Source organism: Malaclemys terrapin, chromosome 8 (assembly GCF_027887155.1).
Source record: "Malaclemys terrapin pileata isolate rMalTer1 chromosome 8, rMalTer1.hap1, whole genome shotgun sequence".
Taxonomy (NCBI): Eukaryota; Metazoa; Chordata; order Testudines; family Emydidae; genus Malaclemys; species Malaclemys terrapin.
In genome coordinates this window covers 99190721-99208281 of record NC_071512.1, presented here as the reverse complement: position 1 = coordinate 99208281, position 17561 = coordinate 99190721, and the positions used below count along the sequence as shown (strand labels likewise).

The 17561-nt window shown below is 39.9% G+C and overlaps 1 protein-coding gene across 1 annotated transcript in view; it reads left to right on the top strand.

The window, feature by feature from the left end:
- The window catches only part of LOC128841500 (nardilysin-like), an 89029-nt gene that overhangs the window by 8278 nt on the left and 63190 nt on the right, over positions 1-17561 (top strand). The window contains exons 2-7 of the mRNA XM_054036545.1: positions 2738-3026; positions 3413-3494; positions 8967-9120; positions 10883-10956; positions 13536-13631; positions 14812-14934. Coding sequence (XP_053892520.1) covers positions 2738-3026; positions 3413-3494; positions 8967-9120; positions 10883-10956; positions 13536-13631; positions 14812-14934 — 818 coding nt within the window. The remainder of the gene's footprint in view (positions 1-2737; positions 3027-3412; positions 3495-8966; positions 9121-10882; positions 10957-13535; positions 13632-14811; positions 14935-17561) is intronic.

The following is a 17561-nucleotide window of genomic DNA, read 5'->3' as shown; positions in this document are numbered from 1 at the left end:
TTTGATCTTCATTCTTACTTATTTTGCTTCCTTTTCTGTCCCTACTTCCCTTTCCCGAAATAAGCAAACAGAAAATAACAAACCAGTAACCACTTTGTCTGTTTTCCAGCCACCACACTTAAAACTCACTTAAAATCACTACCAGTATCTCAAAGCAATCAGCTGTGCACAGATCCTGCTCGACTACGCCACTGTGACGGGTTGGATCACAGAAACCCCCTTGGGAGCTGCCACCCGATGTGCAAAGACTACCCCTGCTTCTGTTTTCCCTGCCAGCTCAGGACTCCAGCACTCTGTCTTGCTGAGCCAGACACTCCCGTCTGGCTCCAGACACAGACCCAGGGTCTGAATCACTTGTCCCAAAGCTGCAAGTTTACCTGAAAACAGCTCGCAGTAGCGTGCTTGTCTTTAGCACTCAGATGCCTAACTCCCAATGGGGTCTAAACCCAGATAAATCCGTTTTACCCTGCATAAAGCTTATGCAGGGCAAGCTCATAAATTGTTCGCCCTCTATAACACTGATAGAGAGATATGCACAGTTGTTTGCTCCCCCAGGTATTAATACATACTCTGAGTAAATTACTAAATAGAAAGTGATTTTATTAAATACAGACAGTAGGATTTAAGTGGTTCAAAGTAGTAACAGACAGAACAAAGTAAGTCACAAGCAAAATAAAATAAAATGCGCAAATCTATGCCTAATCAAACTGAATACAGATAATCTCACCCTCAGAGATGCTTCAGTAAGTTTTTCTCAGACTGGACACCTTTCAGGCCTGGGCACAATTCTTTCCCCTGGTGCAGCTCTTGTTGCAGCTCAGGTGATAGCTAGGGGATTCTTCATGATGGCTTCTCCTCCCTCTCTCTTCTCTTCCCCCCTTTATATATCTTTTGCATAAGGCGGGAACTCTTTGTCTCTCTGGGTTTCCACCCCCCCCTCACTGGAAAAGCACCAGGTTAAAGATGGATTCCAGTTCAGGTGACATGATCACATGTCACTGCAAGACTTCATTACTCACTTGCCAGCACACACATATACAGGAAGACTCACAGGTAAATACAGCCATCTGCAGACAATGGGAGTCATCAAGATTCCAAACCATCATTAATGGTCCACACTTTACACAATTACAATAGGCCCTCAGAGTTACATTTTATATTTCTAGTTTTAGATACAAGAGTGGTACATTTATACAAATCAGATGATCATACTCAGTAGATTATAAGCTTTGTAATGATACCTTACAAGAGACCTTTTGCATGAAGCATATCCCAGTTACGTTACATTCACTTATTACCGTATTTTCTCTAAAACCAGCTCAGTTACATTATATTGACTTATTATCAAGTTTTTATAAAACCATATAGACTGCACAACGTCACACACAAAACACATCATATCTGTCCTCTGCTCAATATGCTGGCTTCCTATAAAATGTCAAGTCAAGTTCAAGGTCTTGGTCCTTTTTATCAAGATGCTCAATGCTTGGGCCCAGGATATCTAAAATGTTACCTAGAAGTCCAACATGAACACCATGGTCAACAACTCTGCTCCTATGGCACAATGGACCTTTCTACAATAAGGGAAAAGCTCATCTGTGCAGGAGACAGATCTTTCTCAGGCCGGTCTGAGACTGTGTAATGAACTCCCACAGGAACGAAGAACCATCACAAACTTCAACACTTTCTCTTCTCTGTGCATATTGCACTTCTTTGAGCTTCCCTTCTCTAATATAAACATATGCTTTGTGTGTATATATATATTTCAATTGAAAACAAAACATCCTACTAAAACAACACCTGCATGCACACAGAATTCTTCCCCAGGAAGAGGATATGAGAGAGGACAAAGAACATGTGATGGATGTTAGTCACATTGCTCAGTTCAGTACTGAAAGGTGCTCCAATACTGTGGTAATGAGCATAGTATAAGAACCTGTATAGAACACAATTCAAATGTTTGGATTTCTCTTACATTTAAATGTAACTCTGAACTGCCTGGTTTTATAATGCTTCTGGTTTTTGGTGTATGTGAGAGTGTGTTGGGTGGGTGGATAATTGCAACATCCCCGTGGTGCTTTTTACTCTAAATTACTATCAACCTTATCTCCATTTTAACCCAGTTTTTGTCTGGGAATATAATTAAATGGCAAAAAGGGACTGGTAGATATTTTTTTTAACTTTTCTGCTCTCAGACTACCTTTCTTGCTTAGCATATCTTCAAGGACATCACTGTGGGGAAGGGAATGCCGTTCAAAAACCTAGAACGGGTTCTCAAACTTCATTGCACTGCAGCCCCCTTCTGACAACAAAAATTACTACATGACTCCAGGAGTGGGGACCGAAGCCTGAGCCCATCCGAGCCCCATTGCCCTGGGAGGGGGCAAAGCCCGCGCTCCACTGCTCCAGGTGGGGGGGAGGTTGGGGGGCAGCCAAGCTGAAGCCCAAGGGCTTCAGCCTGGGGAGGTGGCCTGTAACCTGAACTCCGCCGCCCAGGGCTGAAGCCTTCAGGCTTCGGCCCCAAGTGGTGAGGCTCGGGCTTCAGCAAGTCTAAGCTTGCCCTGGCGACCCCATTGAAATGGAGTTGTGACCCACTTTGGGGTCCCAACCCACAGTTTGAGAACCTCTGGCCTAGAACAAATATGAAAAATTCAGAATTTTTCAGACTTTCTTTGGGAGTTCTGTGGCTGTAGGTGGACAACTGAAGATTCAAACATTATTATAATTGATTTCACAGGTATCTCATGTTACAAAATGGCTTGTGTGCACTACTGATTTCGGATGCAAATAACATGGATAGTGTTCTTTCGGAGGAGTCTTCGGAATGGGAAGATAATGATGAGACCGAGATTGAAACTGATGAAGATGATGACTCGGGAGCAGAGATGGATGAGGACAAGGAAAATTATGAGGATGATGACAATGATGGAGATGATGAGGAGGATCCCAATAATTCTGATGATATGGAAATGGAAGAACTAACAGAAAAGGAAGAAGCAAAGAAGAGAAGTGGTACAGAGAAGCTGGTATGTGCTAATGTTATAGAGTCAAAGCTTGTTAAGTGGAGAACTACTCTCATGGTCCTAAGCTCTTAAATATTGTGGTCTGACAAACAAACAGGCTAGTCCTCCATTCCTGAATGTCCCATCCATCTAGTTACTAATGTGGCCTCCATCTCTGGTATCTGAGCATCTACCTCTCTTGTTCAGGGTTGAGCCTATATTACCATTACTTATGGACTCATAGCTCATATTTCCAGCAGAACATCCTGGCCTGTTTCACTCTTCTGTTCTTTGTTGAGTATAGAGTAGCTCTGTTAGATTGTTAGAACTGGAGTTCTCGCCTACTAGATAAAATGACTGTATTTTTTTTTAGAAGTGACTCCTCAGTGTCTGTTGTGTTTATTTTGCAGTCTGCAGCTGCTCTTTGTGTTGCTGTTGGGAGTTTCTGTGATCCTGAGGATCTGCCTGGGTTGGCACATTTTCTGGAGCACAGTATGTATCATCTTACATTTCAGTCTTTCCTCCCAAAGTGAAAAATGTAATGACATTATTTTGGATTTATTGATTTATATGAAATATTCTAGAAGCAGAATGCCAGATGGGTGTGATATGTAGGTACCACATCAAAAAGGTTTTAAGGAGGGATGTTAGAGGCTAAGATGGGGGTTTCATGAATTATCAGGGGGAGTTCTCCCCAAGTGTAAGGGGTTGCATGAAGAATGCATGGAGGTGAATGTGGGAAAAATGGGGCTGGCATCACTGGTGATATAAAGTTGTTGGGGGTGGGTAAACTTCATAATACAAACAAGTTGGAAGGTAGGGTAGAACTAAATGATGGAGGGCCTTAAAGATGAGGACCACATGCTGTGCTTGGTGTGGTAGAGAGTGAAGAGTGGGTGAGGTGATTGTGACACAGAGGCTCATAGGTAAAGGGCTCCCTATTCTTTGCAAAAAAACCTCTTACTTCAGACTTGACAAATTCATTACACCAAACATGCGCCTTACAGGATATTTATCCATAAAGAGTAACATTAGGATACCTCCAAAAAGCTAGTAACTTGTCAAGATTCATATAATAGCAAGGTGTATGTATGGGTGATATTTAAGGAATAATTAATGTATATTGAAAGTATGCTTTATAGACTTGGAGTAAAAAATTAGTCACCAGGAGATATGTCTTGGTGATGGGCCGTTCAGGTCACTCTGCCCTGTTTAGTTGGTGATGCAATGCAAGGCTTGATTATTTATCCTTGTTCAATCCAAAAACCATCAAGGAAAAATCATAAGAGACAACTGCAAATCATCAAATCCTATTGAGGGTAAAGAAAGTAATGTTACAATAAGACAGGGATGCCCTGCCCATGAATAGAAACAAAAGATTGTTTCAGATAACACAGATGAGGGAAAGGTATTCTGGATGATTTCACTGAGGAGACATTTTGAGGAGCAAGTTGTTCTCATGAAAAATTGGATCCTGATTCCTGTGAAGCCAGCCAGCTCTGCAACAGACAGAACTTTTTGGGAAAAACCTACTTTATTAGGTTTGAAAGGTAACTATTAATAAGTGTCAAGTATCAGAGGGGTAGCTGTGTTAGTCTGGATCTGTAAAAAGTGACAAAGAGTCCTGTGGCACCTTATAGACCAACAGAAGTATTGGAGCATAAGCTTTCGTGGGTGAATACCCACTTTGTCAGACGCATGTGGTGGAAATTTCCAGAGACAGGTATAAATATGCAGGCAAGAATCAGTCTAGAGATAACGAGGTTAGCTCAATCAGGGAGGACGAGGCCCTATTCTAGCAGTTGAGGTGTGAACAGCTAGGGAGGATAAACTGCTTTTGTAGTTGGCTAGCCATTCACAGTCTTTGTTTAATCCTGAGCTCATGGTGTCAAATTTGCAAATGAACTGAAGTTCAGCAGTTTCTCTTTGGAGTCTGGTCCTGAAGTTTTTTTGCTGCAGGATGGCTACCTTTAAATCTGGGGCTATTGTGTGTCCAGGCATGTTGAAGTGTTCTCCTACAGGCTTTTGTATATTGCCATTCCTAATATCTGACTTGTGTCCATTTATCTTTTTACGTAGGGACTGTCCAGTTTGGCCGATGGACATAGCAGAGGGGCATTGCTGGCACATGATGGCGTATATTACATTGGTGGACGTGCAAGTGAATGAACTGGTGATGTTGTGGCTGATCTGGTTAGGTCCTGTGATGGTGTCGCTGGTGTAAATATCTGGGCAGAGTTGGCATCGAGGTTTGTTGCATGGATTGGTTCCTGAGTTAGAGTTGTTATGGTGCGTTGTGTGGTTACTGGTGAGAATATGCTTAAGGTTGGCGGGTTGTCCGTGGGCGAGGACTGGCCTGCCTCCCAAGGACTGTGAGAGCGAGGGATCGTTGTCCAGGATGGGTTGTAGATCACTGATGATGCGTTGGAGAGATTTTAGCTGAGGACTGTAGGTGATGGCCAGTGGAGTTCTGTTGGTTTCTTTCTTGGGCTTGTCTTGCAGCAGGAGGCTTCTGGGAAACAAATCAACAGAGCCAGACGTGTACGTGTAGACTGATTCTTGCCTGCATATTTATACCTGCCTCTGGAAATTTCCACCACATGCGTCTGACGAAGTGGGTATTCACCCACAAAAGCTTATGCTCCAATACTTCTGTTGGTCTATAAGGTGCCACAGGACTCTTTGTCGCTTTTATTAATAAGTGTAGACCTAGGTTCACATTTTATTTTTTTTATTTTGGGTTGTAATGACTTGTTTTCATCACTCTGTTGTTTCTAGTAGAATCTCTATCCTTTCTTAAACCTTGTGTTATGCAGGAGCAGTGATTTAAGGTAAAAAAGATAAGTGAGTTATCCTACGCTGGTGGAATTTCTGTGAGTAGCCAGTGTCGGGCTGGATATCACAAGGGAATGATTCAAAGGGTTTGGGGTGCACCTATTGCTAGCCCTTTCTTTGTCTTGAAGGTTGGCATAGCCTAGAGGAGAGTGCTTGAGTGGCTGAAAGGCTGGTGGTGCTAGAGAGCTGACACCCAGCCAAGCACAGGCATGACTTCCTCATGTGGGAGGCCGGGGGTAACAAGGTGACTCTCTGTCCTGGATATGCCGAGGACCATCACAGGGGTCATTATTATTTTTTATATTACCATTATGTCTAGTAGCCCTAATCATGGATCAGGACCCCATTACTGCTAGGTGCTGTACAAACAGAGAATGAAGAAGATGGTTCCTGCTCTAGGGGGTTTACAATCTAAGGGTAAGACTAAAGACATCAGATGGATATAGATCAGAGGGGAATACAAGTAAACAATGAAGCAATATTGGTGAGCATGACAGGCAGTGATCTTTGCACACTAGCTCTTAGTTGTGTGTCATTATGACCGGTAGGAACATGAGCCTAGTGGCAACATTTTAAATGGATATGAGGGAGGCTAATTTGGAGGCGTCAAGGACGGGTGGGTAAAAATTGATAATTAAAAAAAATCAAAACCAGGTTCTTTTAATTTAAATTCATTTTTTATGTAAATTAAATTCATTTTCTTTTTAAAAATAAACCTAATTTAAAAGTATGGCAATTTATGCTAATGCCTAAATTTATTATAATATGTTAAAATAATTTAAATGAATAAAAATGCTGAAACTACGGTGAGAAGAAATTTAGAAGTGGATAAAAAAGTGAGCTTAAAACTTATATAGTACAGAGCTCATTTGATGTATCTTTTAGCCAAAGACTGAGGTATACCAGGAATAAAGGAAAATGTTGTTGAAATGTTGTTCTTTAACAATCACTTTGCATCAGATTCACTGAAGAGAGAAGGAGGATCACAGCAAATCCTCCCCTAAGATGTATGATGGAATTTAGTGGTTGACTGTTTTGAAGTATTTATGAAAAATCTGGCCTATCCTGATGACAATTTGTAAAGAAAACTGTGACAAAATAGGTGGAAATTTCACATACCAGAATAGTTAGCATCAGACTAAAGGGAAATGTAGAAATTATACTGACTATACTAAAATCTATTTCCATAGCTTTGGACAAATTGAAAAAAGATAACTGCTGTATTGCTGATGTTGAAATTTGGCAAGAATTTAAGGAAATGCTTAAAAAACAAAGCTAAATTACAGGCAGCGAACAAGCAGATCAAGCACTTACTTTGCCTTGTTTTTTTGCCAGTATTCACAATACCAAGTATCACAGTAAATTCTTAATTGCTGAGGAGGAAGTGCTGCTATGGCATGAGCATCTAATATTCATCCATCAATCAGAATAGATTTCAGGACTGGGGGGTGAATCGAACCATTGATTAAAGCAACACGTTTGCTGCCAAAGTTTTGAAGAAAGTCAAACCAGTGAACTGGTGGAAGTAACTGGCTAAGCACCTGGAACCAGATTTTTTTTTTTACATGACATAAGCTTTTGATGGCAGTTGCTTCTTCTGCAGGTAGAAAGAAAATGTTTTCTTCATTTTGACTAGTTCATTCAAAATTGGGAGCTGAAAAAGCAGGAAAGCTTGTTTTCCTCTTCTAATCCATGAATAAAAACGAGGTAGAAAAGGATGAGAACTAGTTCCAAAATCTTGAAGGACATAGTGATCAGAAATAATCAGTTAAAGTCACTAACTACAGTCAATTCTTTCTTTGTTTAACAAATCAGCTAGTATTAAATGCAAAATATGTTATGATAAACTTTTTTTCTTTGTGTCCAGCACATTTAAGGTAGCTGTATTTAACTAATAAAAACAAATGTAAAAAGCTGTTTTGTGTGTTTCTAATTTAATTGAAATTTCCATCCAGATGCAGTGAGATATATATTATGAGTAGAAAAAGAAACATTTTCCAGTAAATAAGTTACAACATTCACCATTTTTAACATAAAAAAAAAAAGTAAAAATTAGGAATCCTTATAAATATGTTAAGCTATACAGACGCTTCCTGATTTACGCAAGCGTTCCGTTCCGTATGTTTCATCAGCTGAATTCAGCCTCCTCCCGTTTTGAGCTCAACTTCTGAAAGTTGTTTTGGGATTAATCATGTTGGTTAAGTAATGGAAAAGTCCATAGTGTCCAGTGGTTCTTTTTTAAAAAAAAATTGTCCTTACGTGTTTCCAATTCTTTGTGGATTATACTTAGCCAGATTCTTGCTGAGACTGCCACAATCTGTAATCCATCAAATCCTTCCAAAACCATCTTCAATTGTTTATGCTTTAGTGACTCTCTACAGAGTTCTATTTTGTGTAAAACATGCTGCTGTTATGATCAAAGGCTTCTCAATGATGAGTGCAAATTTCAACCTAGCCCCAGTCACTGATTCTCATTGTTGGGTGACACTGGCTCTAGCCACTATGCATGGTGGCCACAGATTCTAGCTGCTAGGCAAGGCAGCCCTTGACTCTCACCAATGACTCTGGGCAACATAGTCCAGAATATCGCCACTCGTGGGTACTGCTGGTCTTGGACATAAATCCCCCCCACCCCGACAGTGCACTTTAGATTAATCATTTATTTTCAATAAATGGACTGAAATAGTAATTGCTTGTTTCTTACACTTCCTTCAACGTTAGGCATACTCAGTTAGATACATTTGAGTGCTCGTACGTCTGTTTCTCTATGGTGGCCTACTGAGGACTAGATTGAGACTGATGTGCTCAGTTTTAAGGTGCAACTTAAAATCATACTTGAAACCAAGTGCTTTCCATATTCTGAAATGATTCCATTCTATAACTTGCATTTTTAGGCTGGTCAATTGCTACAGGCTAGATTTCCCACTGGCTTACATCTTGTGTGGTAATTTACACCTGTGCAAATGGACATAAAATGCTGTCAAATCAAATGGTAATGCACTGTTGCTTTGTGTAAATGCCTTCACAAGGTGCAAGGCAGTGGGGAATCATGCTGTCTATATGTAATTGTGCCTTTCTGAAATCATCATTGTGTCTATATCTGCTTAATTTTGATGGATTGTGTTTCAGTGGTATTTATGGGCAGTTTGAAGTATCCAGATGAGAATGGGTTTGACGCATTCCTGAAGAAACATGGGGGCAGTGACAACGCTTCAACTGACTGTGAACGGACAGTCTTCCATTTTGATATCCAGCAGAAATACTTCAAAGAAGCACTTGATAGGTAACCTGGCTCACACCAAATAAAGCACTGGTTCATTTAAAATAGATTAATACAATGTGTGTCTACCTGAGGAAACTACATATATAACTTTGCATTGCCTTGTCTTGGCCTGATTGAAGGGAGCCTGCCATTGCTGAGCTTCCATAGGGCCCCTTATTACAACCGAGGTCCTTATAGATGGAAGGAGACTGTGAGTTTTCCCTTAAATCTCTCACTGTCTTTTGAGGGAGTAGTAGTATCCCAGTAGTGTATAGTCTCTTAGGAGTGATGTAATTTATGCACCTGCTATGAAAGTAGGACAGCTTTCAATATGTATTTATGCCAGATTACTTGTAGGACTATGATAAATTCTCCTACTGTTGCAATTGCTAGTTCATTCCATTTACCTGGCTACTTAAAGGAGAATCTTTTATTGGCCTGTTCCTTTTAAACATGTGTCCCCTTAGGCTGTTTAATTTTTTATTAACAGTCTCTTTTAAAAAAAATATTGATTCTTATAAGGCAGTGTACTACCAAAAAGGTGCAGTAAAATGATCCACTGCTTTATTCAACAAAATATAATGTTCAGTGCCAGGAAGGATCATTAATTAACTCTCATCATGCCATAGGATATGTCAATACAATAAAGGTCCATTTCTGTCATAGGGAAATTAAACAATCTTCTGATGGGGAGAGGGTAATTTAAATATTTTTGATATTGACAAAATTGCCTGCGGGGAAATTAGGTTGTACTGCAAATAGGCATTTTTATCAAAGCCATTAATATGGTGATGGAACTAATTTCTGCATTAGAATGCACACACAATGGGAATTCTATGATAGCCTTCTGTAAAACATTGGAGGGCAGAATTCATCCCTCCAAAGGTGGGAATCAGACCAGCTTTGGCTATTTTGAAGAGTCTCAAAGATGGGTAGCAAAGATATTTAGACATATGGCAAGACTTGGATACGAGGAGAGACTGAAAAAGCTGGGGCTAGTTGAGAGGAGACAAAGCAGAGATGACATGATACATGTCTATAAAATAATGAATGGTATGTGGGGGATAAATAGGCACACCTATTCATCATCACTCATACAAGAACGTGTGAAGTTAATGAAATTGAAAGGCAACAAATTTAAAACTGATGAAGAAATTATTTTTTTGCATAATCGATGTGTGGAACTCTGTCAGAAGGGATTGTTGAGGCAAAGAACTTAGTGACAGGTTTCAGAGTAGCAGCCGTTTTAGTCTGTATCCGCAAAAAGTCCACGAAAGCTTATGCTCTAATAAATTTGTTAGTCTCTAAGGTGCCACAAGTACTCCTGTTCTTTTTTTAAAGAACTTAGTGGGATTTTCAAAATTTTTTCCATCTTCCTCTGAAGCAACTGGTACTGACCACAGTTTGAGATAGGCACCACTGTCTAGATTGACCACTGAGGGTCAGATCTGGTGTGACAGGTCTTATGTGCTGAAGGCAGATGATTCTGCATCCTTTGGTACCATATTCTACCAGTCCACTTCCACTCCAAAGACCTTGCCCTTTGTCTTTCTGAAAATATTAAATAATTGGGTTTATTCATTTTACTTCAGAGGCATTAAGAACATGTGTCAAAAGAGTCCAGAACTATATAATTGTTTCTGAGTTACTGCAAATCCTAAACCTTAAAAAAAATGAATATTGTTGTTTGTCATAAAGGCAGTTTTTTGTTATAAAAAAAAACTTTCTGGACAATCTTTCAGCAGACAACAGGAAAGATTCGCCATTTTTCTCTTTGTTTTAGGTGGGCACAGTTCTTCATTCACCCACTAATGATCAGGGATGCAATTCACCGGGAAGTTGAGGCTGTCGATAGTGGTAAGAGTAATATTTTTGTCATAACCCTTTTTTGTTTATCTCTACAGCATTGACTGTACTGAAGTTCTTGACAAGATTCTCAGGTATTAAGTGCTGTGAAGTCTGATGCATAATATTTTATATGTCCTTTATTTAACTAGGGGCTAAAATTATGTCAATCAAATTTATTAAATCCTTGAGCCTAATGAAATATATACATTTATGTGAGTGTGAGTCAAGTTGTGTTGTGTTCACCCCTTAATGCAGAGCAAATGTTGGTATTAACATTGATAGGGAGACTAGTCTTGTGAAAAAAGAGTACACTTGAGGGAGAATAATTAGAGTGTGAATCAGTCTGTAAATGAGGAGAAACTTCCTCTGATCAAAAAGGCATTCTCTGAAAAATTTCACCAGTCACCTGGTGTAATAAAAAACGGATGCAAAGAATAAAAGAGAACTAGGTTAATAGGGATTTGCAAAGGGGCAAAAATGGATCGGTGCCTTTTCTTGATGCTTCATGATATGTAAAGAAGAGCTAAAAATGTAGATTTTAAGAGATTTAAAAAAAATGTTTTCCTGCTTGTGTTTTTAAGTAAAGGTTAGGAATGTCAAGTCTGGTCTTCCCTTGTTTGGCTGGAGGATGTGTTAAACACCTCAAATGTGCAGCTTTCTCTGCCCTTAGTTGAAGACTTGGGTAGGAGAGTGATATATTTAATAAAGACTTCAGAAAAACTCAGGGAGTTGAATTAAATAATTGTTAGCAAAACTAAACAGAACACAGTTTTGGCTAAGGTTACTAGGTCACTGTTGTCTCTTCTGTAGGCTGGGGAGTGCATCTAGGGGTGTTGAAAATTCAGGGCTTGTTGGTGGAATAGGAAGTTTCCCTCCATATCAATTCCTGGAACTCAGAGCCATTTACAATGCCTGCATAGATGCTACATGACTAGATGAGAAGGAGGAACGATGTTCGTAAGCTCTTTGACAAGTGTTGCTTAACAGCTGCAAGTCCTCTCCTAGGGTGATTTATTTGGCCAAGTGGAAGTGTTTTTCAGTTTGGTCGCTTACTGTGGAAATTCAGCCAATGCTGGCCTGTATTCAGGACATTTTGGAGTACCTATTGTGCCTTCAGTCCTCTGGTATCTTGGTCAGCCCATTGAGAGTTCACTTGGCAGCTATCTTTGTATTTCATCTGCTCACCCGAGGGAAGTCAGTTTTCTCAAACTTCCTGGTGGTGAGGTTTCTAAGGGAAATCATTCGTCTTCACCTGCATGTGGAAGAGCCTGTTCCTTTGTGGGACCTTCATACTGTCATGGCTGTCCTTATGAGTCCTCTGTTTGAGCCACTGGCAACCTGTTATCTGTCCCTCCTGTGCCAGAAGACAGCCTTTCTTGTAGTTGTAACATCTGCAAGGAGAGTATGCAAGCTGCAGGCCTTAATGGTAGAGCCCCTGTGTACACAGTTTTTCAAGGATAAAGTGACCCTATCACCACATTCAATTTTTTTGTCAAAAATGGTTTTGCAGTTTCACCTTAAGCAAATGATTTATTTACTGATGTCCTTTCCTAAACTGCACTCCAATGTGGATGAACAACGATTTCACACTTGAGATGTGAGACAATGTTTAGCATTCTATCTGGAGAGACTGACTTTTCAATCACCTCATCTGTTTGTCTCCTATGTGGATCATATGAGGTGTCAGGCAGTCTCTGTGGAAATGATTTCCAGGTGGATAACTTCTTACATTACATTAGCATATGCGATAGCTCAGACCATGCCTTCACAGAGCTTGCAAGCTCATTTGATGAGAGCCCAAGCGACGTTGATAGCATTCCTCAGTGATATGTCAGTATTTGACATTTGAAGGGCTGTTGCCTGGTGTTGTGCTTTTACCAGGCACTATGTGATTACCATGGCGTCTAGGTCAGATGCAAACTTTGGGAAGCCCGTCCTGCAGTCATTCTTTAGTAGACTCTGAGCCCCTCCTCTGTTCTACTTGTGAGTCACTTGAATGGAATACGTGCCTGCAGGCACTTGAAGAAGAAAAGACAGTTACTTGCCTTTATTGCAACTGTTGTTCTTTGAGATGTGAGCGCAGACGTGTATTCCACGATCCATCCTTTGTCATCTCTGCATCGGAGTCTCTATTCTTGACATTTGATGTGAAGGGCAGTGCTACTTTTAAATTGCCAGGGGAGAATTAGAGCCACAGGGCATGAGCACAGCCCCTCTGGGTACTGAGAGACAAAATTCTCTGGCTTCCGTGCACTGGGTGTGCACATGCCTGTGTGCAATACACGTTTGCACCCATATCTCAAAGAACAGTTATAGTACAGGTAAATAACCACCTTTTCTCTCTTCCCTCCCCATATTCTGTTTCTCAGCAATGGGCTGAGTGTCTTTTTTTCTTTCCCTTCTGCTCTTGTCTTCCCTTTTTGAGCATTGGCAGCAAATAATGTAGTTTAACTAATTCACTACTACTTTGTGTACCTGACAAAAAGCATGTCCAGTGCTGTTCCATGTACCCTGTTGAAAATTGATGTTAGTTACATTAGAACATTGCCCAGTGGTTTAATACAGTGCTAAATCTATAAAATTAACAGAATATCAACTAGCAAGGCCCTCTGATGCAAACAGGAGGGAGCTGCTACTTGGAAGCCTTGCCAGACCTGGGCATCCAATGAAGAAGTTTTTCTGGGGTGAGTTTTGCCCTGACATTCTAAGACTTTAACAAATATGTGTAGTATAGAAAAACTGATGTCTTAACAATATGAGATTCTTTAGTATTTCACCAAACTCTGGTGCTAGGTGAAATACGTGAAAACAATTCTGCATTTTGAATACTGTAACACACTTCACGATAAAAAGTGCTATGTGAATTGAAGATATTTTCAACTCCAGCCTTGCTATTTGCCTCATGCCCATTCATGGTAACTTATTGTTAGTGTACTGGTGATATCATCTAGGGCAGCTGTGGTTCACGTAGCCTCCTGTCTTATCCATTATAAATCTTGGAAAAACAGTATTTGCATCTTGGATGTAAAAGACAAGGTACCTGTGGGCTCACAAGGAAGGTTTTTCAAAGCAGTTGGTTCAGCCTCAAAGCTGCAATAGCAACTGAGTGACAGCTTCACTGCCATTGTACAGTCTTGTGAGTAGGGGTGGGTAGAAGGGAGAATTCACGTTCTTTCTTTCACCGCATACAGTCCCTGTAGAATCAAACCCCATGTGTGCTGCTGTGCATTAATTACAAGGTTAGAACCAGCCTTAGATCCTGTCAACTTGCAGTCTAGTCTTTTTAAAAAAGACTAGTTTTAGGTGCTACACCTAATCCTGAATCTCTCCTGACACTTTTTGTGGGTTATAGTAACGTTTTCCTATAATCATAATGTTTTTTCTCTCCCATGTTATGAAAGACTCATACAAACAGGGAAAATAGTGAAATTGGCTATGCACAAGGGTTTGTGTAATACACAAAATGAATAAACTGCAAAATACAGAAAAATATATAGTCTCTAATCTTTATTACAGTGCTCTTAAGAGTTTTTGTAAGAATAAGAGGTAAAAAACTTCAGAGAAGAGTAATTTTTAAAATTGCTGTCCTTTGGACTCTGAATTTCCTGGCAATCATTGTATTTAACCACAACATTAATATTAGTTAAAACTTTTTTCCCTATGTACCAGTATATATTTTATCTCAGTATTTGTTCATGTATTCATGGCCTGAACATTCTGTGCTCCATCATGCATTCCTTGCACATCCAAAACTGTGAAATGCTTGTGCATAAGGAATCCAAGATTAGATTCTGTGATTAGATCTTGTGATTAGAAAAGCACTAGTAATGTGAGGCCAAATAGCTACTTTTTTAACATTTACAGGTAATGCAGAGACACTAAAGCATGAGCCTAAAAAGAGTAATACTGATATCTACACCAGACTGAGGGATTTTTGGCAGCACTATTACTCTGCTCACTATATGAACGTAGTTGTCCAGTCTAAAGGTAACATCATTTGTTGCTTAAATACAAATTCTTACATACTGCTTTAAAGTAGAGGACTGTTTCAGCATAGAACTTACACCTGGCTGCTCATTAGCTAATGATGATTCTACTGTAGTCACCTGTATTGGTTTATAAACCCATAGAAAATGCCAGTGTTTAGCTTTTTTTCTATTTAAATTCCCTGGTAGTGGTGATTGAGATCTAAGCATCAAGTCTGAAATACCAGATCTCTTGGGGGGATTCTGCGCAAAAAAATTCAAAATTCTGCATACTTTATTTGTCAAAAGAATGCAATATAATCACACCAGTTTTGGTAATTTATTTAAACTACAATACAGAAAAAAGTCACAATAACTATTCGGCATTTCCTAAACACATGAAGGTTAAGTTACAAACACTTGGTAACTAATACCCTGAATTGCAGTTATAATACTGGATTTTCATTTAAATTACATTACAGAATACTAAATAGAAAAAAAAAGGTAGACTGTCATTTTAAATTGCTCAGACTTTCACACATGAAAGTCATACAGTTTTGCTAATCATTGTCCTGGATCTGCCTGGGTACTTTGGGAAGTGCTTGGTTCTGGTTGTCCTGACATTTTGTTTGCCCTCAAAGTCTTTTTTTTTTAAAGAGGTAAGTAACATAAGTCTTGAGCTGTAATTTAACCCCACTTTGGCACCAAAAAAAAGTGAGAAAGCACATAGATCTTCCTAGCTGAGGATTCCCTTACTGTCATTTATAATAAGGCTCTTTTACATCACTTTGGCAATGTAGGAGCCTTAAAACTTTCACAGGTTTTATGCTCTTGGGGGAATTGACGAAGAATGGGAACAGTTAACTAACAATAGGAACTTTAACAATGTTGGCAGGCTACTACATTTCTGCCTCAGAGAATGAGATCAATTAACTCAGGCAACCTGCTACATTTCTGCCTCTAGCCTGCCTCGTGCATAATAAAAAGTCCTGCCCTTCCATGCCAGCGAGCTGCAGTTGCAAGAGAGAGGGACAGTCTCTTTCTCTCGCTTGTTGGCATGCACGTATGCCCAGCCTCGCACCGCCCCCGATGGTGATCAACCATGTAGGGGCACACGCCCAGCCCCCCTCTCCAGTCTCTAAAGCTGCTCCAGACACGCTGGAACAGACGTGCTGCTTGGGCTGTCGGGGAAGAGGCGCGTGTCCCTCAGCAGAATTTTTAGGCATTTTTTTGTGCAGGGGCCACAGAAAAATGTTGCCTGTATGAATTCTGCACCCACACAGGGGTGCAGAAATCTGTCAGGAGTACATAATGGTGCCCCAGTTTTGGTTAGGGGATCTTGACACTACCATAATTGTAACAAATACTATGTTTCGGTGCATTGTCCGAATATTTGCAGATATATTTGCATAATATTTGCAAAAAGCAGGACTATGTGAACAGAAGTTCTGCAACTATGGATAGTCATTGGGAAGAAACGCATAGAAGTCAGTAATCATGCTACTTATTTTCATAGTCCCATATCTGTTGAAGAAAATATTATTTTCTTTTTGATTTACATAATCACTTTAGCTATGCTACAGGGACCACTAATGCAGAACTCTTGGTACTGACACTTTCTCTTATTCAAAATTTTTGTGAGTTGTTAACTTGGCGTATTGTATTCCTTCCTTTATAAGGAAAAATGTTTCCCATTTGACAGTCTATAATATGGGTGACCCTAGGCACCACTGTATTCACACACTACACACTGCTGCAATGATATTTCTACAGAGTATGTCTTGTGAGGTATCATGTAAAAGCTAATAACATGCTGGGTATGAATATCATTGTAAAATGCATGTGTTAACATTATATGTGAAGTTATAAATTCCCTCTGTGTGATGTTACTAGAACATGATTAAGACAAGATAGCCTACCTAGTCTGGGCAAAGATGATAAACAGGTCTGCCCTAGACAAAGGAAATGTGGGTTTATCAATTTGTTCAAGATGGTTTCTCTCACCCCCAGTCTCCTTTCCAGCTTTTTACTGGCTGGCCTGTCTAGGACTCATCACAGGGCTCAAATTGCTTGGTTTCTTTGTCTCCTTAAGATGAAAGATAAAGACGGAGTCTTTCTCTGTTCCTTATATTCCCAAGGGGATGTCTTTGCCTTACAAGTGAGGAAAGCCTCCTGGGGATTCAGCCTTCTGTGTCTCTTTGGGGTGCAAGAGCTCTGTTAATTCTCTGTCTCTCAAGTCCAGGCTCAGGATAACCCTGGCTGGTTTAGCGAAATATCTTTGTTTACTGCTATTATATAAATTGAGATAAACTCACATTCCTTTGTCTAGGACAGATCGGTTTATCACCTTTACCTAGGCTAGACTGTCTTATCTTAAACATATTCTAATAACATCATAAAGAGGGAATTAATAACGTCACATGTTCATTTTACAATTATATTCATAACCAGCGTGTTACTAGTTTTTGTATGATGCCTCACAAGACATATTTTATACAAATATCATTGCAGTAGGGTGTGAATTCAGTAGTGCCTAGGGTCACCGTATGCTGCTCAGGTGCACAACTGTGCCAGATGTACCCCTTTTGGAGACCACTGCATTATTTATACTGTGCTTGAAAAGGTTGAGCAGAGCTGCTATACTATAAG